The sequence below is a fragment of the Neophocaena asiaeorientalis genome, unplaced genomic scaffold, assembly GCF_003031525.2.
Source record: "Neophocaena asiaeorientalis asiaeorientalis breed wild unplaced genomic scaffold, Neophocaena_asiaeorientalis_V1.1 scaffold7, whole genome shotgun sequence".
NCBI classification, from domain to species: Eukaryota; Metazoa; Chordata; class Mammalia; order Artiodactyla; family Phocoenidae; genus Neophocaena; species Neophocaena asiaeorientalis.
In genome coordinates this window covers 9445543-9469627 of record NW_020185337.1, presented here as the reverse complement: position 1 = coordinate 9469627, position 24085 = coordinate 9445543, and the positions used below count along the sequence as shown (strand labels likewise).

Sequence of the window (24085 nt, the reverse complement as noted above, 5' to 3'; positions counted from 1 at the left end):
GGACTCAGGTTGCTAGAGGTCCTGTCTTCATCCCCAAGGAAGGGTTCACAGAACGCTGAGATCTGATTTTATGGGCAGGGCTTTGTGAAAAGCGAGGATTATCGCACCCACTGCCATAGAGTACTTACTTTGTTGAAGCTCCACAATTACTTAACTGCTGAAATTTAAAATCCTGTAGTGGTGATGGTTAAGAAATCAAGCTGTGACAAAGCGAGAGAGGGGCATGGACATATATACACTACCAAACGTAAGGTAGATAGCTAGTGGGAAGCAGCCGCATAGCACAGGGAGATCAGCTCGGTGCTTTGTGACCGCCTGGAGGGGTGGGATAGCGAGGGTGTGAGGGAGGGAGGCGCAAGAGGGAAGAGATATGGGAACATATGTATATGTATAACTGATTCACTTTGTCATAAAGCAGAAACTAACACACCATTGTAAAGCAATTATACTCCAATAAAGATGTAAAAAAAAAAAGAAATCAAGGCCATTTGTTAGAGTAAAGATACATAGATTATACGTAGCTTAATTCAATTAAAATATATAGGGAAAGTAATCCCTAAATATTCAATCTTGATAGGTTTTCTATTTCACCTTCTGTCCCATTAATTAAATGTTTAAATGTAAGCAAGGTGATTACTGGAGTAAAACTAATCTATTTAGAAAGCGGCCTCCAGCAATGACACTTTCACAGCAGAGCTGAATAAACAAAAGCAAAAGCATAAGTGCTTTGGGGGATATCTTTTCAAGGGAGACATTTATTTCAGACTAGTACAAAAGATACTCTAATCTTTTCATAATGTATGTATTTGGATGTAAAACACTCATGTAATTTAAAAGTGATAACAAATGACTCATTTCAAAAGCTTTTCCTTTCTTATTGAAAACTAGTCACCTAAACACAATGAACCCCTGAGTTGAATAGAGGATCAGTGCAAACGCTGCCCTGAAAGCTTTCACATAACAAAGCTGACGCACAAGAGCACAGAAGGAGGGTAACCCGTGGGCCCTGGAGTCAGACTGCTGAGCTTCAATCTCAGTGCCATTCCCTGACCAGCTTGCATGAACTTTGGGGAAAGTATGTAACTCCTCTGTGTCCTGGTTTTTCATCAGTAAAATCAAGATTATAATGTAGTTCATAGAGTGCTTGAAAGATTAAATGCATTTATTCATGGAATGGAAATGTAGAGCACTGTCTGGCAATGGTAAATGCTCAATAAATATTAGTTATTGTTATAGGTATAGGAAATCACAACCACTGATGAACTGCACATATTGAAGAATCCTGGTTATAAAAGTCAGCGTAAAGGGGACATTCTACTGAAACCTCTCTGCAGTTAATTTTATCCATTTATCTCAGAGAGATGATTTCTCTGAAAACCAATCAAAACCTTCTAACTTCAAGTTCTCTTTACCTTTAAAAGTCTACCTAAATTTCTTTTTTACCATCTCATACTGATAATAAAAGGAGTTAATACTAAGAGTTTTGTTCATGGTTTCTGCTTTACTCCTTCATAGATTCTTATATTCCATACTACTTCTTGGTAGATTGTCCTAGGTTTAATAACCATTATTAAGACATTATCTTCCTGGTGTGTGTAATTCTACCAATACTCATTGGGCTAAAAAATAAAAATGTTTATCAAATAAATAAAGAAATGACTATTTTTTCATGGGGGTGTATCTTACTTATTGTTTGCTTTTGCTTTAGCATTTGTTAGCAAATATCAAATAACAAAATGCTACCATGAATATGTATTTACATTTTCTTTCTTTCTTTTTTTTTGACTTAAACAACAAACATTTATTTCTCACAGTTCTGGAGGCTGGAAGTCCAGATCAGAGTGCCAGCAGGGTCAGGTTCTTGGTGAGGGCCCTCTGGCTGGTCTTGTCCTCACGTAGCCTTCCTTGGTGCATGCAGAGAGAGATCCTCTGTTTCCTCCTATCTTTATAATTAATCCCATCACAATGCCCCAGCCATGACCTAATCTAACAGTAATTATTTCCCAAAGGTGGCACCTCGAAATACATCACATCCGGGGTTAGAGTCTCAACATAATGAATTTGGGGAGAGGAGGAACACAAACATTCAGTCCATAGATGGTATTTTTATAGTTTATCTAAATGTAAATACAATCTGAAGTGAAAGATTAAGTATCTACATTTTCTATATTGAAATAAGTGAACTGACCAAACAGCTGCTCAAGAGCAATTAAGAAGACCTTTAGATTTGAGATGATAGAGGAATAAAGTAAGGGTTGGGAAAACTTTGCCATTGGGCAAAGTCTCTAGATTAATTTTATCCAATTTGTGAAGCAACTAGTGATCATATTTATGGCTATGGTTGCAAATACCCCAAAAATGCTTTAAAAAGGGATATGTTAATGATAAAGGTGATGCCCATGCTGCAGACAGACCTCAGACTCTACAGAAATGGCCCCTTGTTATAAAACGTGGGTGTCTTCGCAGGGAAGTAAACTTTTACACATGCTGTAGAGAAAGAGGCAGAGGTGCTACTCAGGGTTGCCTGGGCACTGATGCTACTCCCTTCCAGAGACTCCCCCAGCCCTTTTCCCTCCTCCACACAGGACAAAGATGGAATCTAGCTGGTTCTATTTGGCTCCTGAACCTGGCAGGTTCCAGTTATCTCTAAGTTTGTGGAAGTTATTCCTGAATGGTGAAACAAGCTCCCAGTGTGAAAGGACTGCGGTGCGGCAGGGAATGAGATTGTAAGGCCTGGCAACACCATGCTGTGTCAATGATGTGTCACTGAGCGCTGAGAGCTCCTGCTGGAAGGTGGGGCTTCAAGGCCAGTTGGCTTCAGATATACTGCATTTGCTCCTGGAGCTCACACCACGACTGCCAATCAGATTCCTACCTGGGTTCACTATATTAACAATTCAATCCTCCCTTATGATAGTATTTTCCTGCCAAGTCAGACATTATCTTTTAATTTATAAATGGTATCTTCCTGAAGACCCTGTCTACTTTTTGATTGGGAAATATTTGAGAATGTTGAAATTGCAAGTTTTGGTAAGATTAAAATGCTTTTTATAAGTAAATCTATCAAGTTGTCTAGTTTAAAAGTCCAAAACATCGTAATATGTTTTTTTCTATCAAAAGCATAGACTTTTGCAAAAAAAAAAAATCTCAAAATTCTTGTAAACAATGCTTTTCCTGTCCATCCTTGAAACCTGATTTTCAACTTCTCTTCCTTAACTTACTTTAACATTGAATTGATTTCTTTCCTGGTTGTCATTTTAATCTTTGGTCTTGATCACTGTATTAGTTTGGTTGTCATTTAGATTTTCCTCTCAACTCCAAAATACATTTCATTTAATACCTTTTACTTAATTACTTAATTTTACTGTCAGTAGATTTTCTTAGAACTGAGTTGTACACCCCTGGAATACATATTTATATTTCTCTACATCTGTAGCATCCATCCATCCATCTAGCCTCTCACCTATCCATTTGACAACTCATCTGAACTATGGAGAGCTGGCACCACATGGAAACCTACTACAATTTACTTTATAGATTTTTTTGAAGCACAGTTATAATCATTAGAGAGACAAAGGACTTAACTGTTTACATCAAGGTTTAAAACACTTTTAAAAAGAGGTTTATTATAGTTTTCGGCCAAACCGAATTGTTTAAAGCAGAGTTCACATCTGCCATTGTGTTTTTCAGCAGAGAGATTTCACTCTAAGAGAGCTTACATGTCACTTTCTCAGTTAAGCTTTTTTTGTTGCCACCAGCTTATTTCCATTCTCCTTTCATACCGTTCTTTTCTTTGTAGGATTTTGCAAATATATTTAAATTATTGGTGAAATTCTTTAACGCCTATCACACTACTAGATTATAAACCCCACTGGAAAAAAGACCATGTCTGTCTTGTTTATTTTATATCCTTAGCACCTCACGTGGTACTTGGTATACAGTAAGTTCTCAATAAAGGTTTGTTACATTGGTGAGTGGATGAGGTTGAAGTCACTTTCACAGATGGAAAATTATTTTGAAGAAAAAGCAGCAGCAGCAGTAGCAACGTGTCATTACTGCATTTTTCTTCTGTTTGGTGTATCTGGATAATTGTGAAATCGCTTTTCCCTTGGGCTACAGCTTCACAGGAGAAAAACAATTCAAAGGTGCTAAGTACTCTGCAAATGTTTAACTCCAACTGGGAAATCAACACTGGTTACAGCAGTAATTTAAAGACAGATAAAGCTCTGAGGGTCAACACCGATAGGATACTTTTGGGCACTGTCTTGCTATTAATTCCCAGAAAGAAAATGCTTTGATCAATGCACGTATTGGCTGCCTACCATGTAAAAGGCATGCTACTTGGCTTTACAATGTGTATCAAAAAGCCCCTGATTCAAACTATTATCTGATTGGGAAGTTATAGGAATGCACGGAAAAGCTAACTAGAAACAAAAGTAAATGCTAAGTACGAGGGCAAATGATTGGTATTGCAGGTGAAGGGTAAATGATTGGTATTACAGGCGTTAAGAGAAGAACTACCAACAGACAGACTGGAGGGGGTGTAGTCCATTTACATGGGCAGAGAAGAGCAAGACAAGTATTCTAGATATAGATGAAAAGAAGTGGGTGGGCAAAGATGTGGCGAAAAGGAAAGCCAAAAGTAGTTCAGCGCGATGAGCAGAACAATTTGGCTGAAGTAAAGGGTTCATGCAGAGGGAAGCAGAGAGATCGGTCACGAAGGTAGACTGACCCATAAAGTAAAATTATAACTATGAAGCTGAAGAGGAATAGTATTCTGCCAGCTTCTGGGAAGCCCCACACAGACACATGGCATAATTCGAGCAATATAAAATATTCAATGATGATAATATCTTAATAGTGCACAACGTTTTGGTTCAAAGTAACTTCATCTATTATTCACACAACATTTTTTTTTTCTCATTTTACAGAGATGTCACTGTATGCCAATAATTTTAGATGAGTTCATTGTCTCATGGCAGAGCTGGGATTCAGAGCTACATCTTTGGCCCTGGCATCTTGCAGGGGTAAGCAGGATTTGTCAGAGTGAGGAAACCGAAGCAGGAAGAGGGGCAAGTTGTTTGTCTGTTAATGCAGACTGGAAAGGATAAGAACTGAATGGATTAACATAGGAGATGGGGATTGACATAGGGGATGGGACATGTACAGTCCTCACTGCGTTCTGAAAGCTGCTTTTAATTGCAGGCAAGTATGAACTACTAATCCGAACGGTTGGACATTTAAACATGAAGCTGATCATATGACTATTATCGGTTTTAAGACGGTAGACTAGACTCACAGACGTAGAAAACAAACTTATGGTTACTAAAGGGGGAAGGGGGGGAGGGATAAATTAGGAGTTTGGGATTAACAGATACACACTACTATATATATATAATAGATAAGCAACAAGGACCTACTGTATAGCACAGGGAACTCTAACCAATATTTTATAATAATTTATAATGATTATTTTATATTTTATAATAACCTATAAGGGAAAAGAATCTGAAAAAGAATACATATGTATATGTATAACTGAATCACTTTGCTGTACACCTAAAACTAACACAACATTGTAAATCAAATATACTTCAATTAAAAAAAAAGATGACAGAATAAACCTATTTTTTTTCTTTTTCTTTCATTTTGCCAGAGAGCTATTACTGCTTCCTTAATTCACAGGAATTTTAAAAATCAAATCACACTCTAACTACTAGGTTATAATCCCAGAGGCCTTGATGGTCATCTGTTTTCTAAGAATCAAATGGTTAACTCAGAGATTCTTCATGGCTGTTTCTTTCCACTGATTGTGTTTTGAAGGTGCTTGCAACCCAGTTTTACTGCACTGGCTTTTAAAGTTCTCGTTAACATTTATTTTATTCTAATACAGTCATCCTCCCTTCAGCAGTGAACTCCCAGTCCCACATACTGTACACAGTGCTAGTGTAATAGCTTGAAAGTGCTTCAGAGATTTTCCACAAAAGTCTTTTGAAATTGTGCTCAAACTGAAGAATATATCTTTCTTCTTCCTATCAGTTTATCTTCTTCTCTCAGGAGAATTTTTTTCTTTTATGAAAAGGTTCCCAAAATGAAATGCTTCTATATCCCCTCCCCAAGAGATTGTGATCTGCCCTAAAGGCAGAGTGAAAGAAGCACAGAACCTCAAAGATAGCAATGCACTGATGTCTATTGCTTTTTAAGTTCCTGCCTTGTTAAATCAGAACCACAGACAAAGAAGCAATGCACATCTTATTCAAGAAATCTCTATTGGTCTCAAGCAAAACTGCATTGCCTAGCATTGTGATGGATGGAAAAAGGCTAGACCTGTTTTCATGGAGTTAAAATCTCAATTTTCTCTTTCTGTTTCTTTTTTATTTTTTTTCCTGTTTTGAGGGGTTTTTTTTAATTTTAAAAAAACTTGTAAGTATAGTACATGCTACTTAGTAATCAGTCTCTGTCAAGAAAATTATTCATTTGGGCACTGCCTTCACTAGGTTTAACAGAAAAAAAGTTTAATGCCATAAAACAACAAAAACAAAAGTGCTCATAAATTATATACTTTTGGTAAATAACAGGATCACGGTGGGACATGCAAAACAACATACTGAGTTCTTGCATTTCTTGTAGGTACCAAGGGGAATTTTGCGGACAAGATGGAGAAGCCTTATCCAACCAAAGGGAACTACTTCTTATTGATTTTACACAAGAGGCTTCAAGATTGAGATTTTGTTTGGAGATGAAAAAAAAAAGTCTTTGCTGCTTAAAAATAAAAAAGTTGCAAAGACACTGGCCTTTACTTAATTTTTTCCTCTTTCTAATCAAACGTTAATGATTCTTCCATGTCCAGATCATATTTTATCTGAAATAAGACCTTCTCTGACCATTCTAGAAAAATCACCCCTTGTCGAATGTACTTAGTGTTTGACTCTCTTGGTTTTACTTAATGACACTGTCTTACATTTTCATGAAATCATCCGGATGTCTTGCTCTGTCAACTAGTTGATAAGCACTTGATATGCAGAGAACATGTTTTACTTGATTTTGCATGCTTCTTGCCACAGAGAACCAAGGGCAGGTTCTTTTCTAGGAACTAGGCAATAAGAAAAGGGGGACAACTATCCCTCACATGCTGCCATCCGTGGTTGTGGCCGAAACTCTTTGTGCCTACTGACAACCATGCCCCAAGGCCACAGGGGAGGGTCCCCCAGAGTCAAAATGGCAAAGAAACAGACTGTGCAGCTAGAGCAAACTCCAGCCAGCAGGGGTCACTCTCTGAGCCATGGGGACAGGGGTTGGACAGTCAGAAACTGTATCTGTAGGCCAGCGCAGATTCCTCTGGGGAGAGGTAGAGATTGGGAAGTGCGACATGTGGTTTGCCCTTTGGAGCAGGATCCCTGACAGATCCAGAAGGTATGGGTCTCAGTATCCAGGCCTCAGCAGGAGGTGGGAAAGTGCGAAGCAGGAGATCAGGGTACAGGCAAAGGGAGAGACCCACTTCCCAAGGGGAAAGTGGAATGCAGGCTTGAAACGAAGGTAACAACCTATTCATAAGGACGGAGGACAGCAAGCAGGTGCCTGGGAAGGCATCCTGGACACCAGCCTAGGACAGGAAGCTGCCTCTCACGACTCGCAGAGGCATGGGAAAGGCTCCCAATTCCAGGAGTTTTCAGACTGGCTCAGAGATAAGGCTGCCTTTTCCTGCCTCTCCTGGCCTGTATTTGGCCTCACATGTATTATTTGATTGGTTTCTTTCTGTTTCATTTCTCTTAATCTCAGAAAGCCACACTCAGAAATGCTGCATATATACTATCCAGACCAATGCCAAGGAGGGTTAATGACTGTTTCACACTTTCTCATTCATTCTGCCACACCTCTAACACCTCACATCATTTCCTTTCATAAAGAGATTACCTTCATGAAAGAAAACAATGTGGCCCCCACTCCCCCTCTCTTCTCTAGTCAGTAAATAATGCCCTCTCCTTTCCTGGTCTCCTTTGGGCCACAGATACAGCGTTGCAGAAAGAAAGTACAGGATGCTGGACCAGATGATGTCGGTTTGATGCCAGTTCATCACTACCTAACTGAGTGACCTTGGGCAAGGCAGTTACCATAGAGACTCACTCTGGGAGGCAAATGATATTTATTTTAAAGTTTAATTCAATTTTTAAAAAATAAATGAATACATACCTATCACAAGGTCTGACTCATGGTAGGTGCTCAACAGATGAGATCTGAATTTGAATTTCAAGCTATAGCTTCTTTCTGCTTATTTTTCACAATCCTTTACATGTGCAGTCACACTATTCTTATTTAAATCCCTATCCTTCTTAAGAAGCATGATTTTGGATTTCTCTCAATTATTCTTTCTTTTAAAGCCTATACCTATCATAGCAGTAGCTGTCAACCCTACTTTACATTAGAATCTCCTAGAGAACAATTAAAAAATAACAATGCCTGGGCTCCCACCTCTGACCAACTGAATCTGGAACTTTGAAGATAATCACAAAATCTGCATCAAACAATAAATGAAAAAGTAAGGAGAAAAAGAATGACTAAAAATGCTTAATTAAAACCAGACCAAAAGAGAACTTAGTTATTACACATACTATACAAAACTCCAAGAGAGATTTGAAAACACTCACCTTTGTTATTGTATACATCTAAGTAATTTGGTGCTGAAAAAATTGTAATGAGAGAAGGGAAGCCTGTTGTTTGGCTTTTCCTGTACATGCGGTACCTAAAAACAATAAATACAAGTCAAAACAAGGCTAAGTATGGAAAAAAGATGATATCAAAATAGACATTTAGAAATAGAAAATTAAAGCTAAGTTTTACTATTCAAAGAGAATTCAATTATGGAGGCACTAAAAATTTTCTCTCTGAAGTCTGTTATACACAGACATCAATTCATTTTGAGGGTGACAATGGAGACGCACAGTCATATGTACAATTTCAAAATAGGTCTTTTCTAAGTTTAGCAGACCTGGGAGAGAGTGGATTTCAGTGAAAAATCAGAATTCATTTCCATGTTGAATAGAGAGGACAAAGGCTGCTTTTCGTACACAGATACCTGTACCTACCATGTTTTTCAGAAGTTTGCCAATATTTTTAACATAAATAGATTAAATAAGCAGTGCGATATACAAAACTTTACCACTAATAACCAGGCTGATTATTCTATTTGTAACAATATTCTGTCATGGTTATATAAATCCATTTTGCCTAGACCAAGTGATTTGCTTTTCATAGAATGTCTGGTTAAATCTATGGGTTATACGAGCTGAAATTGTTTCTATTTTAGAATTGTATTTATTACCAATCTCTTCTGGTGTCTATAGGTCAAAGATTATTGTCTCAGCAGGGAAATATTTAATCAATCAGTTATGAAACCTCTGCAAGATGTTTGGAAATAAATTAACAATCCAGTTACTTTTCTTTCACTGAGACAAAAATAGGACTCTAGTCCTCAAATCAAAAAATACAGGAGATTTGGTTCTTTTCCATCAAGGTGAAAACGTATCTCACGACTTCTATGTGACGGATTTCAGGAATATTAGTTTAGAAAAATTCCTAAAGTGCAAAACAAAATTTTATCATTCTTTGGTTCTTCTGCGTCAGTTATTTCTGGTAGACTAATCATGCCTAATTTAGCTGGGTTCTAAACAGGCCTCAAATAGTACCTTTATATAGATTAAATAACGACTTTAAAGTTTATAATTTTACAAATATTTTGATACTACTTTTCCCAAGAGAAAATACCCCCTTAAAAATCTTTTGAAATGTCCTAGAAGTATTTATTCTGCTTATGGAACTGAGCTTTGTTGGGGGAAAAAATCAGAATGGAAAAGATAGTGACACTCTTAATCCTGGTACCTTGACTTTATAAACTCTGGCTGATTACACCTACTTGACAGCAAATAAAAACAAAGAATCTGGATGACATAATCTCAACTTTCCCCAATGAATCAGTCAACTGCTCATTTTAAACAAATATACTTGTTGATTTTAATCGACACACTTAACCTGTTTTCAAGTAAGCAGATGGATTTCAGGTCTATCATGGGATTAAGATAAATCTGCTTAACATGTTCAGTTGGGACAGTCAGCCAAAAAGTAGTGGTGACACCACTGCCCTGAAAAGTGAAAAAAATTATCTGAGGACCTGATTGGCTGGGTATATCAATAGGTTACTGCGAACATTGGCTACAAGAGCACTGAGCACACAAAATTGGATCAGTTCATACTTGCTGACTGATTGCTTGAAAAAAGCTAATTTTGAAAACAACAGGATCTGCCTTGATTCAGAATCATCACAGGTATGGGCTTACTTCAGAATGCAGGCATCTGAATTCCCAATTTCAGTACACAGATTATACAAATAAATGTTCCTCCTTTTCAGAAAACTTAGAATATGAAGGAATGAGCTTAAGCTTTTGAAGGCAAAACAATGCCTTTCAGTGGAGCTTACTGGGAAGGGTATTGGACTTCAAATCCTAGAATTAATTATGCTTATTTCTCCCTATGCCTATCTCCCAAATGTAGATTGAATGTACCTTCAAAGTGCATGACTGATATTTTTTAGATTTCTAAATCCTTAGAATCAGTTTACATTTTTAAAATTTACCAGATATTACAAAATCATGTTATGCATTTGTTAGTTAGAATATAGGATTTTCCCCATCATTTGAATGTCTCTTGTTTTTGCCCTTTAAAACTTGGGATCAGGAATGATATTCTTTAAACAAGAGTACAACATGCAATACCTGTTAAATACGTATGTGTCATTCTCATCCACATTGCCAGCCAAGACTGAAAAGTAGCAGGCAATTTACTCACTCACGGGACAACGGTAAGAGCAGGAATTGAAAGAAGTAAAAGGAGGTGGCCTCACAGTGCTTAAGACAGCCAGGTGAAAAGTCTACCTCTTCAAGCTAAAAATGAAAGGACTTTAAAGGGGACTTTACAGCACATCTGCAACTACTTATTCCCCAGGACCCTGCCATATCTGTATCACCAGAAGGCAATTTTTAGGTCTAATTCCTTCAGGCAGAGAGCTTGGCAAAGGGAACCTCCACCGCCGAGCATATGAGGGACTGACAAAGGGCAATGCATGGTTTTCATAAACCCACAAAACGGCTCACCCTGCGTCTTGCGCTTCATGGGCTCGGAGTATAGATAACAAGTTATTGTGCTGTAAGAATTCACATACAGCCGGGTAACTGCCAGAGACAAAAAGAAAAGAGAAAAGTATCTGTTATGAAATCATCAAGAGTAGCACATTTATCTACAACATCCAGATTTATGTGATTGGATCAATTATAATCAAACATACATCATTCATGAAACAAGCCTCTTGGTTCTAAGGACAGGTTTTCCACTGTGGCAGAAAAAGTACCTATAGCTATACTTTTTTTTTTTTTTTGAAGTATAGTTGACTTACAATGTTGTGTTAATTTATGCTGTCCATCAAAGTGATACAGTTATACATACATATGTACATTGTTTTTTTCCATTATAATTTATCACAGTATATTGAATATAGTTTCCTGTGCTATACAGTAAGACCTTGTTGTTTATCCATTCCATTATAATAGTTTGCATCTGCCTATAGCTGTACTTTTATTTATTTAGGCCACATTGCGTGGCTTGAGTGATCTTAGTTCCCTGACTAGGGTTCGAACTCAGGCCCTCTGCAGTGGAAGCGCTGAGTCCTAACCACTGGACTACCAGGGAATTCCCTATAGCTGTACTTTTAAAGGGCTGGAGGTGTGTGAATTGGAAAAAGAATGCTGTTATTATATAACGACACTAGAAAAGTATCCAACTCATAGAGAAAATTAGTATTATTAAGTCTACATCTAAATACAAAGTGAACGGAAGCATAAATACAACATGAGAGTGGAATTTAAAGTATAAATCCCAATTTTCTCAAATATAGCATTATTTGTATTTGGGTGCCTGCTTGAGAGCTTGACAGAAAGGACTGAGCTAGGGAGTGGGAGAGAGTAAGTCTTCTGAAAAGTCAAACTGTCAACTTCTTTATGGGTACATCAACTGATTATATCATTCAAAATCTAAACAGAATTATGAAATCCACAAGATTTTAAAATGTGTACTTTAAATTTGACCAACAGAATTTTATCTTAAGACATTGTTTCCTGTGACTTAATAAAAATATCAAATATACAATCAATATGATTTTGTCTGTTAAGAAAGTCTCAAAACCAAAGATGAAAACGTCATTAAAAATGAAATTCAAATTACAAACTAAACTTGAAAGACCTTTTGCAATCCCTTTATCTCTGCTCCAAGAATTTTTAATGAGAAAAATGTATATCATAAAAATGAATAAATTTTAGATAGTTCAAATCAAGAGACAGCAAACCAATGCTTGTTTAAACATAAACAAACTACAGATATTCACTAGAACCTAAACTACATATACTATAGGAAACAATTCACAATTACAAAAATAGCTCTTTGGGGAAATAATAATATATGTCACTCAAATAATTAAAAAAAAAGAGAAGATGAAAATCATTTCTATGCTACAGATTTTGTAAGAATTCTCTGATTATGAGGAAAAAAAGACCATTAAGATGGCATATCACTGTAGAGATACTGATTATAAAAAGGATTCAGTTCTTTGGCAAAAGTGGGATCTGAAATCAAAAATAGTCTTTGTGCATGTGCAACATGTGCACACATATTTGTGTGCATGTGTGTGTGTGTGTGTGTGTGTGCGCGCGCGCACATGTGTCTTCTAGAATATTCTAGCAATTTGCTAGGGAGAGAGAAAGAGGAGACATCCATGCCGCCTTCCCTTCCTAGTGTTCCCAGGTCATCCCAATAAATAAACCACCTAACTGATGAACATTAGCATGATCCACAAATTGGAGGAGATGGTCCACCCAGAGTGTCTACATGGAAACGTGTCCACATGGTACCTAGATCAAGAGTTGGCCAACAGGTGCCGTCAAAGACTTCTGTTCTACTTTGGGAAAAGGTGAGTATATCACTTTTCCAGATCAGTGTGTCAACAAAAGAGACCTTAATTTCAGAGACACTGGTTGGTCTTCAAAAATAGCGCATTTGCTTGTACATATTAGCTACAAGATGCCCAGCCAAAGGGTGACAGAGTAGCGGAGGCACTCAATAAATGTTCCTTCCCTATCTCTTTAAGCAGTGTACTTACATTTCTTGTGCCCTCAAAATGCTTCTTTAGAAAGACACTACTGCCTTGTTGTACCACTGTAAGACAGAGGTTGTTTGTCTACGTTTGTCACTTTTTCCCTTGTGCAAATGGCTTGGTTGCTCTTTTTTATCTATTTTTTTCCTTTTAGAAGAAGTTACCTAGTCTTATGAAAACATAATTTTAATATATTTTCTTCATGCTAAATTTGATACCCTTATGTGTTTAAGCTAAGTTTTCCCCCATGGAAATATACATCTTATATTTAATGGAAATCTGAAGAAGATAAAATTAACCTAGCTAGGTTAATTTGCTAGGTTAATAGCTTTAAATGAGGAACACTTGATTACTTGGAGCAAATTCATTTTGAAGCAGATTTTTAGAAATGTAAAAGCATGCATACTCAAATACTTGAACTTTCTAAGAATTACAAACATTTTTCTAAATAATAATTTCTTGAACAATATTAGGAAAAAACCCTCTACAACATTTTTATGCTTTTTAATGGAAATGATGATAAACCACAAAGTGTTCAGCTGAAAAGCATTAAAAAAGATACACGTAGAACGGTAGGAAAAGCAGAGTTCAGAACACCTTAACACCATAGAGAGAGTTGGAAAATCATTAATTCACCAATAATTTATCAAACACTAACTGGTGATTTTCTTTCCATTTGTTATGAGACACAGGGAGGGGTGGTATGATAAGTGCAAGGCATGGTTTCTGTCCTGAAGATATAATCTAGGTAGCAAGGTAAAACATATTTTTTTAAATTAAAAAAACTACATTAAAGATAAAATGTAATGCTTTGTAGAGAAATTATAAAGCAAAAAAGAAAGCATGTGGGTCTGAGGAAATCTTTTTGAAAAATATCTATCTTGTAGTAGTTTTTTTTTTTCCTTTCTCTTTTCATTAATAAGGTGACACTTCTGAACCCACCAAGAAAAAAGAGCCTTTCCTCCTCCAGGCTGATCAGCTCAAGCCGGGGCCATGGCCTTCTGAGCAGAGGGCAGGCTGAATCTCAGCCCCACTCATCCCCCTCCACAGGGCTACCCTTGTCAGGCGCAATGTAACTGTATGAGTGATTCTGCTGGAACAGTTTTTTTTTTAACCCTATGTCCTGCACATGTCTTCTAACGACACTTGCTTCAAGGATTGGTGAAGGCCAGTGATGCTTTCAGCTCTGTGATATTCATTTACCAGCATGCATTGCTGAATTTGGGAAAGAAGCTATTGTAGTCTTTGAAAATGTTGGGTTTTTTTCTATTGGAATATGATTATTCCTCAAGCACTAGAAAATGCATCTTCTCTGAGTAGAAAGGGAGGTGGAAATTTCCATGGAATAGTAAGGACCCTTAGATTTGGGTTCTTATTCCACTTCTTTGAGCCTGAATTACCCCATTTGCAAAAATGCAGACAGTATTATTTATTTCATAGAATTGAGATGAAGATTAAATGAAGTAGCAATATATGTAGATGTCCTAGCCCAGTGCCTGGCCCATGGCAGTAGACATTCAGCCACTCCTATTTGTCTCCTCACTACCACAGTGTGGAGGTAAGAATGCGCCACAGAACGTGAGTCAGCAACCCCAGATTCCAGCAGTAGCTGTTCCATTTATTAGTTGTGACTTGTGTTAGACCTTAGAGGCAATAACTTATGGGTATTAGCAGACAGGCAACGGGTTAAATTCCTCCGAAGGAAGGAGAGGAAGAGGGAGGAGACTGAGCATGAACAAAGGTAAAGAAAGTAGAAAAGACAAAAACGTGAGAAACCATAGAAAAAGTGGCTGGGCATTAGAGCGAACAGCTATTATTAGACTCATTCTATTGCTTCTCTTATTATTTTTGTTTCCTGCAATATTAAACTCTATTTTAGACCTTGAAATAAATCTTGTAGATTTCGGATGCTTTAACCATGATAATAGCCAGCAGGCATTATTAAAATGCCTGTTTATGCTTCTATGCCTTTGCATCTACTTTCCCTGAGTTTGTTTGTTCCTCTGCAAAGGCCCACTCTTTTGCGAAGCCTTAGCTAAATTATCATTTGTGAACTCTTCCCTTCAAACCTACCTCACCCTGAGGTGCATAAAATTGCTACATCCACCATGTTCCCATAACATATGAATCTAATACATCGCTTGTCACACTGTAGTGTAATTTACGTTTATACATCTGCTCTCCAGTAATAGCGAATGCCTTAAGAGATAGACACGGTTTTATTTGCCTTCATATTCTAAATGCTCAGCAGCAATTTGTCAGCTTACTGAAGCTCACACACAACTGTTGGAGGAGCCTCAACAGGGGCAGTTAGGCAGGTGCGAGATGCAAAGGGTTTCCTTCCCTCACTGGCTCCAGCGAAGCAGAGGCAGGCAGCCTGCAATCCCTTGCCAGTGGACCAAGAGAAAGCCTCCATCTGCCTCCTTGGTGCCTCACCCACTCTCAGCCTGGTAGTATGGAGGACTCGCCCCCCTGCCCAGATCCTCCTCTGCTTCTTGGGGCCTAGCAATGGGTTCTTAGCCCTGGGGTGTCCTGGCACTGCCCGGATGCTGTCAGGCCTATCTTTTCCTAGGACTTGCTATGTTTTTTTCTTTGCCCCAGGTTCTCCGAACAAATTTCATTTTGCCCACTAGGGATCAAGTCTGGAAGGGCTCCAACCCTTCCTGCCAGAACTTCACCAGAGCTCAAGTCCTCAGCTGCCAGCTGCCTCAAGAGCAGTGAGCAATTCTTATTTAAGGCAAACTTTTTACTGAAGTATAACATCTTTACAGAAAGTTGCACCAATCAGACGATTACAAGTGGACACCCTTGTAACTAACACTACGATCAAGACAACGAACATTACCTGAACTCCTCATATGTCCTTTGAGTCACCACCACCTCCTCACTAAGGGTAACCACCATCCTGGCTTTTAACCTTATAGACTCGGTTTCTCTAATGCTGTACTCTTATTTCAATGAAATCACCCAGTACGCACTCTTTAGTATCTGGTTTCTTCCACTCATCATTATACTTGTGACATGCATCCATGTTGTTCTGTGCAGTTTTTCTCATTCCCATTTGCTGTATATAGCTGCATAAATATACTACAGTTTATTATTCATTCTACTAAACAGACATTTGGGTTGTTTCCATTTCTTGGCTATTATGAATACTGCTACTATGAACAATCCTGTATATGTCTTTTGGCACACATGTGTACACATTTCTAGTGGATATAAAAATAGGAGTAGAATAGCTTAGTTATATGAAGGTTCAGCTTTAGTGTATACCAAAGCAGCTACCTGTAATTCGGGATTGGGGGTAAAGTGAGACCATTTGGGTAGTCATCTTTCTAGAATTCCCAGAGTTTTTATCTTCCTCATAGTTTTCACCACTTCCCTGCCTTCAAGAGCTTCCCCCACTGATTCTGGTTGGATATGTTCTACTCATCCTTTAACACTCAGGTCTAATAACATTTCTACCATGAGTAGTCCCTTAAACCCCATTCATCCTTGTGTGTGTGTGTGAGAGATAACCTCCACATTTATCACAGAACTACTCACCTTGCAATTTATCAGTTTCTATTTATTGGTCTCTGCCACTAGACTGTCATTCACTCAAAGGCGGGGACTTTACCTATAAAACCTTATGGAAGGCATATATAGTAGGTGCTCAGCTAATATTTGTTAAATAATTGAATGAATGAATGAATTCTCAAAAGGTTACCCATGAATGGAACAGTGTGAATTGAGGGGAGGGGATAGGAAGGTGCTGTGAAATCAGGTGTGATTTCGACAGGCTAAAATTGAAGGTCTTGAACTCAGAGTGGGAGGGAGGGAAGGCAAGATGGTCTAGATGCTGGTTATATTTTAAAGAAAGGGTCAATAAGATGTGATGACTGGTTGGTGGTGATTTCAGCACAAGAAGAAAAAGCAAAGGTATTTGCTAGTCTGTGTGACTGGGAAAATGAACTGTTAATAGAAACAGAAAAACCAGGAGAAATCTCCAGTGGGAATCAAGCAAGTGGGAAGGTAAATAATAAACCTTTTCAGGCAAGGTGAGTTCAGGATAAGGTGACAATGGAACACTTAAGATAAAAATTCCAGCAGAAAACTAGGCATAGAGAATTCGAGCTCAGGAGAGAGAAAGAGACAAAGGGACCAGACATAGATCTGGTAATCTAACCACAGATTTCAAAGTTTACAGTGAAGCTAAGGGAATAGATGAGGTTCCTGGGAACAGTGTGAAGAAAAATGTCAGGAGCAGGAGGAAGACAAAGAAAGAGGCAGGAGAAGAGTCAGGGATCTGCCCGATAAGTCAGAGGAGAATCAGGATATGTGGAAAAGGAGGAACCAGAGCATTTCAAGGTGGAAGGGGTGGACAAGAGTGTCAACTGTAGAAGAGAAGTTGGGTAGCTTGTGAACAGAAGAAAGGCTGTTGATCTGTGATTAAGAGACCAGTAGTGATTTGAGTGAGTTGCCATTTGTCGCTTCAAAAACACGTTTTAAGTGACCGTCAAGATATTCTTCAAATCTCAGCATATAGAGGAACTTTAAAATGGCTGGTTTAACTCACTTCTTCTGAAGCAAGCTATACCTAGAACACAAAGCTTACAGGATGCCCCCAAGGTAAACAACCCAAAGCACCAAACCTGGCTGACAGTTTCATATGGTCTCCATGAAAATGAAATTTTACCTCTGATTTGTCACGATCCTCACGAACCTTTATACTCTAGTGCGTGGCTGCTTCAACCATCTTAGTTACTTGAACATTATAGGCACTGAGTATGCAAACTCTGGTCTAAGGTTCTAAAGATGATGGTAGCACTGGGGCAAAAGCAGAGTTCTTATGGATTCCTTCCTCTCTGTCACATGGACTGTCTTCTATAACTCATGAGCAGCATTGGCAAATTCTTACACATGCATCTATCTGTATAACTTCTTTTTTTTTTTTTTTTGCGGTACGCGCACCTCTCACTGCTGTGGCCTCTCCCGTTGTGGAGCACAGGCTCCGGACGCGCAGGCTCAGCGGCCATGGCTCACGGGCCCAGCCGCTCCGCGGCAGGTGGGATCTTCCCGGACCGGGACACGAACCCGTGTCCCCTGCATCGGCAGGCGGACTCTCAACCACTGCGCCACCAGGGAAGCCTGTATAACTTCATTTTATTTAAATCATGGCCCAGGTAATACATTAGCTCATGGATAGGGTGGCATAGCAAATTAAATATACAAACTACAGACACGTGAAATAAAACTGGGAGTTGTGGATCAAACTAACTGCCAATAACTCAAACAGGTAATTGTCACCAAGTTCTTTTACCAATTTTATTGTTCCTTTGTGCCCCCTAGATCAGCTTTATAAACCATGACCACAGAGGTGGCTTGACACCTTCAAGATGACACTAAAGACAAAAGAATCAAAAAGCTCTAGGAGAATGTGTGAGTCATTTTTCTCTTCAGATAAAACAATCCACACTGCTCTGTCATTTCTCAGAGCACATAGGCCGTAGATTTTGACAGTCAGCATTTCTCATGGCTAGCGATCATTATCTCTTAAGAACCTCTGATGAGAGGAGTTAATAATTTTGGTGAGAACAAAAGTGTGAAAACACGCATAATCCTCCCATTATCTAGTTGATGGACTTTATGTCTGATGTAAACACATCTGTGTCTATATTCACGAAACAAAAAAATACCATAACTTTATATAAGTTATACGGTATATAACTTATATATATATAAGTTATATACCGTATAACATATATAAAGTTATGGTATTTTTTTGTTTCGTGAATATATAATATATGGTATATATATATATATATATATACCTTATATATATGGTATATATAAGGACTTTATTTAGGATATATTTGAATAGTTGACTCAGAATACTAATAGAGGAATGTTATACTATGAATTAAAAAAAGATTAATGCAATATGGCTTAATATCGAAATCAAGAGGTTTATATTTTATTTGATATTGTATTATTGAAGCACAACTCAGTGGTATCAAATAAGTAATTTAAACATTCCTGGTATAATTAGGGATTTGACACCAGATTTGAAAAACTGAACACTTGGCTTTGATATATTTCAACAATACAACCTTTCACTAAAAGTTGGAAAGTCTTTAATAAAAGACTACTCTCCAATTAACTAATTACTGAAAAGAAACCTTAGGCTTTTCAGAAATACTATACCATGACTCTTAATTTTAGCCAAAATTTCCAAAACATAGAAATGAATTGTGAACTTTCTGATAAATAAGCTTGGGACAAACCTCTTTCTTAATATTTAAAACAAAAACCATTCTTTGAATGATGCTTTATAGTGTTCAAGACTTTCTGTTCGCAAGCTTCAATTTCTCAATCACATTAACAGATAAAGAAAAGGAAACTTTTTCCCCCATAAGGAAAACAATGTATGGAACAAAATTTTCCACCAAAATGTTCCAGAATAAACTCTGATCAATGTTATGCAGAAGGATGATATCTGCTTACTCTAGAGATGAAAGATAGGTGGTTGGATGCATTTTACAGAGTTCTTCCAGCCTGGTCATTAGCTTGGCTGCCAGGGCAGGAATTGAGTGTAAACTTCAGTGAACATCAGGTATGATTTTTCAGTTTTTTTTTAAAAAAAGACTATGTATTCTAGAACTTAAATTCTCAACTTCTCCACAATCTCTTTTGCACTTTCATTCTGGCCACTTTCACATCAAACTATATGTCTGATAAGGGAACCTAGTGCAACTGGGGGTAATAAAATGCAGTAGGCTAAAATTGAGGTAACTAAGACGTCAGGAAAATCATGAGGATATGCAAAAACCCAACTGCGGTGTTGATTTCTTCCTGAAGTGCTCTGAAATGTTATTGGGGGTGGCAATGTTTCCAAATGCCCATACATTTGCAAATAGAAACATTACTATAAAATTTTTGTCAACATGGCTTGTCAAAGTGCTAAGAATAAATTTACTACGGCACCTATATACTGGGTTGCTGCTAATTTTAATTTATTCAGGAAGTCCAATGAACTTAAGAAAATTTAAGAATAACTTGAAAATAATTTAATTGATCAATTTGACATTGCTTTTCTCATTTAAGTTATGAAAACTGGTAAAAATAATTTTAAGTGATGACATAATTGAATGAAGAAAAAAGAAAATCAAGGCTGGCACTGGATTTTTTCCCTACAGTTCCTGAAACAGAACGAATCTTCTACTAAACCCTACTACCTTCTTCAGCTGCTTTGTCATGCTGAAGCCACTTGCCGCTTTTATGCCTTTTCTATTCTTCACAGATATTATATCTATATGTCTATATAGATACATTCATTTATTTCTCTATCTACTTACTTATTTATATTTTTATTCTCCAAGGGCTAAGAACCCATTTGAACCAGGCTATCAAAGTGAACCTTTCATTTGTACTTGCTTCCTAGAAACGTTATACGCACATAATAACTAAATCAAATACATGGACTGATGAATAACAACAGTTAACGAATGTCACGTGCTCCAAGAGGCAAGCTGGAGCTCTCCGTCCTCACCTGTAGAAGTATGAACACCCCCTGACTGTGTTGTGAGTGAAATGTTCCTGAGTCTTCTCATTTCCAAAATCCTCCAGGGGGTCTGACCACAGGATATCACACATAGGTCCATAAGCGGGTGGTTCTTTGAATCGGTCTAACTAAGAAAAATAGAAGACAGAGAACAAAATACTAATCTTTGGAAAGTTGGAATTCAGAAATAGAAGAAACCAGCATTTTGCAGTACCCACGTTTGCTCCCCAGCCACAGCACAGCGTGAACTGCCCCCTACCTCTCTCCTGACCTGTGCTCCTTCCTCCCCACTCTTCTACTCTTCACCTTTCTCGAACTTTCCTTCCTTCCTCCTCCTGACACTCATTTATTATCTGCCTTCAGCTCACCCTTTGCTTCCCTCTTGCCTCTTTAATTCCCACTCTTTACTCGGTTTCTTCTTTCTCCTGGTTTCCTCTCCGTCTTTCTCTCCTTTTTATTTTATCCAGCCTAGTGTTATAGTTATTACCAATTGATGTGACTCTAACTGTGTTTCATTTCTTGAGGAGAAGCTTTTGTTTTTTAACCTTTGGGGAAATTTCTGTTACTGCCTCCATTAAACTCTGATTTAGAAATCAGGATGGGGAACGATTTACGGTGTTTATATTCAACAATATAATTCTGAGAACAGACGGCTTTCATTTTAAGAGTAGTTACTTGCTATATGACATTTTAGATGTTCACTCATTAGGGGATATCTAAGTTTCTAATTAAAGTCCAAGAAGATTGGAGTCATTTTACTGGGTACAAACCATTTTAACAATAAGTAGTAAAATGAACTCCAATTTAGCTGGTCATTCTTCAGCTCACAGTTCTAAGCTTTATAGTTTTGTTTTGTTTTGTTTTTTTAAGCTTTATAGTTTTACCTTAAGTCCTCATATGAAATCCATTTTCCAATTTTCCAGCTATAAATGTTTAGCAAAGTCATATTTCAATTTAACATGGTACATTTAGAAGCTATGAGCAATACAATAACTGGAAATGACACTTCACCAACAATTTTATAACACTGTCACCTTCTTATAGTTTATCCTGATTTGACTACAATTAAAGGATCTTGGGTGAAGTTAGCAGATATTATGGAGTCTCTTGAAAGAAAGCATAAAACAGCTTTGAAAACCCATTAAGAACCAATATTCTCCATTTTCAATACTTTAGTATTTTAAAAAACCCCATAGGGACAGGTGAATATATAAGGCTGACAGCCTATCAAATTCTCTCTTTTTCTGAGACATAAAAGGCGATGTAAATAATGGTTTTGCTACACATCATTGTTTACTAATATCTAAAAAGAACGAAGCAATATTTCACTTTTTCAACACCCAATGAAAAACTTCAATAAGACAAGACCCTCTATATTTCAACCATTATACTATATGTAAAATATTTATTGCAAACTTAGACTTAAGATAATTTAAATAATTTATGCTTTTGGAACAATTCATACAAGAAAAATAATGCTTGTCCATAAAAATACAGAATTTCTTTCTGAGAAGCAAGGACTGATTATTCGGGATAGAAAAGTAGAGGCGGGGAGACTTCCTGATTAATGTGAATTCCCAGCTAGAGCTTTGGTAAGGCAACCAGAATATAGAATTTATTCTGGAAAAGTTATAAAATGCATTCTGAAATTAATACCATCTACTGTGAAAATAAACAACTCTGAAGTTAATTAAAGTAAGTGTGGTGGAAACTCTAACTGGCATATGGTAAATGCAAACATAAAAATCACTTTATGGCTCAGTCCAAAGTGTAATGACAAATACAAAAATTGAACATAATATCTGAAACATGCCAGAAACAAAGTCCTAGGGATAGCAGAGCATATTTTAAAAATCTACATAATTTATGATAACAAGTTTAGTTACTGATTTCAGGAGTCCATCAGACTCTAGAAGAATAAAGTGGTTACATTCATGCAGAAAGTGAACCACTCTATACTTGAACTCCATGACTACACTTCAGTGTCCTATCGCTATAGAACTTGAAATATAGAGTAAATATCAATCCTCTGTGTGCTACAGAACACCAGAAGCAGACGTGTAATGGTGTCTTATAAAAAAGGACACAAACACACAGAGCAGGAAACAAAGGTTTATTTAATGTATTTTTGTTTAATTTTAAAAATAAAAACCATGAATCTCCTTTCTAACAGGAAAGTAAATACAATATTATTTTTACATTTGAAGACTTGGACCTTAATGATAGAGTATTCAGATAGAATTTGACTGTTTTACTTACTTAAATATAGTTTTTCTTTAAAAACCAATGAAATTTTAAAAGAATATTGAGCATAATCAAAGAAATAAAAGACTGTCTCTTCCACTACATAAAACTATCCTATACTACATTTTCTCATGAAAGAGATATTCCCACATTCAATCTAACTCATCTTTTTGCTGGCCAAAACAACAGTAAGATCTAATGTTAAATTAAGTAGAAAAATACCTCTTTAAAAAAATCAACTGCTTTTCACCTTGCCACTCAGTACAATCAATAAAATAGCATCATAGCCTTTGTTAGGTTGTTACTTTAAAATTTTAAGCCGTGAAAATTGTTAGATTTTAAAAAAATGCCAATATGGACACATTTTAAAGGTCAAGTTGTGATATTTTCCCAAGAGGAAAACAACATCTTTTAACTGTAATATACCACGAATATACAACGCATTGTTTGAAACAAGCGAAGGGGAAATGAAAAGGCATATGTGTATATATATATATATACATATATATATGTATATATATATTTTAGTGATCAGATATTTAGTATTTCTAATGACACATCACATGGTAAAATGAAACTTGAGGTTTTTGAGATGAAAACTCTTCCAAGTATAAATATATGTTTCTTTCTAGATAAAAAAAAAAAAAGAGATTCATGACCAGTTTAAATCATTTTCATTCAGAAGTATCAAGTTAGTGATAAAGGCAGGGAAATTAATGCCTCGCATTTATTACTGAAAGACATCAAATGGTAGACTTGGAAAATAACAGAACTTACTTTTCTGATATCATCTAAGGTGTTAATCTCTGGAGACAAACCGCCGTGTACACATAGGAACTGTTGGTTCATCAGGGCAGCCAGGGGCAGGCAGTCAAAGGCATCCATGCAGGCATCATATACGCGTTCTGAATACTTTATTTTACCTTTAATATATGATTAAAAACCAACTACTTACTCTTATGATTTCACAGGTAGGATTTGGTTCATAAAAATAGGGTTTTTAAAAAAAATGTTTTCTTGCCAGAATCATATTAGCATATAACTACACATGCAAAGTTCCAAATGTGATTAAAGAAGACTTTTTAAAGTTATATATTAATCTTTAT

The 24085-nt window shown here is 37.0% G+C and overlaps 1 protein-coding gene across 1 annotated transcript in view; it reads right to left on the bottom strand.

Annotated features, from left to right (window-relative positions):
• PPP3CA (protein phosphatase 3 catalytic subunit alpha) overlaps positions 1-24085 on the bottom strand; it is a 298900-nt gene that overhangs the window by 45361 nt on the left and 229454 nt on the right. Inside the window, exons 5-8 of the mRNA XM_024736041.1 lie at positions 23757-23902; positions 20724-20863; positions 11145-11222; positions 8646-8740 (exon numbers count right to left, since the gene is read on the bottom strand). Of these exons, the coding sequence (XP_024591809.1) occupies positions 8646-8740; positions 11145-11222; positions 20724-20863; positions 23757-23902 (459 nt within the window). The remainder of the gene's footprint in view (positions 1-8645; positions 8741-11144; positions 11223-20723; positions 20864-23756; positions 23903-24085) is intronic.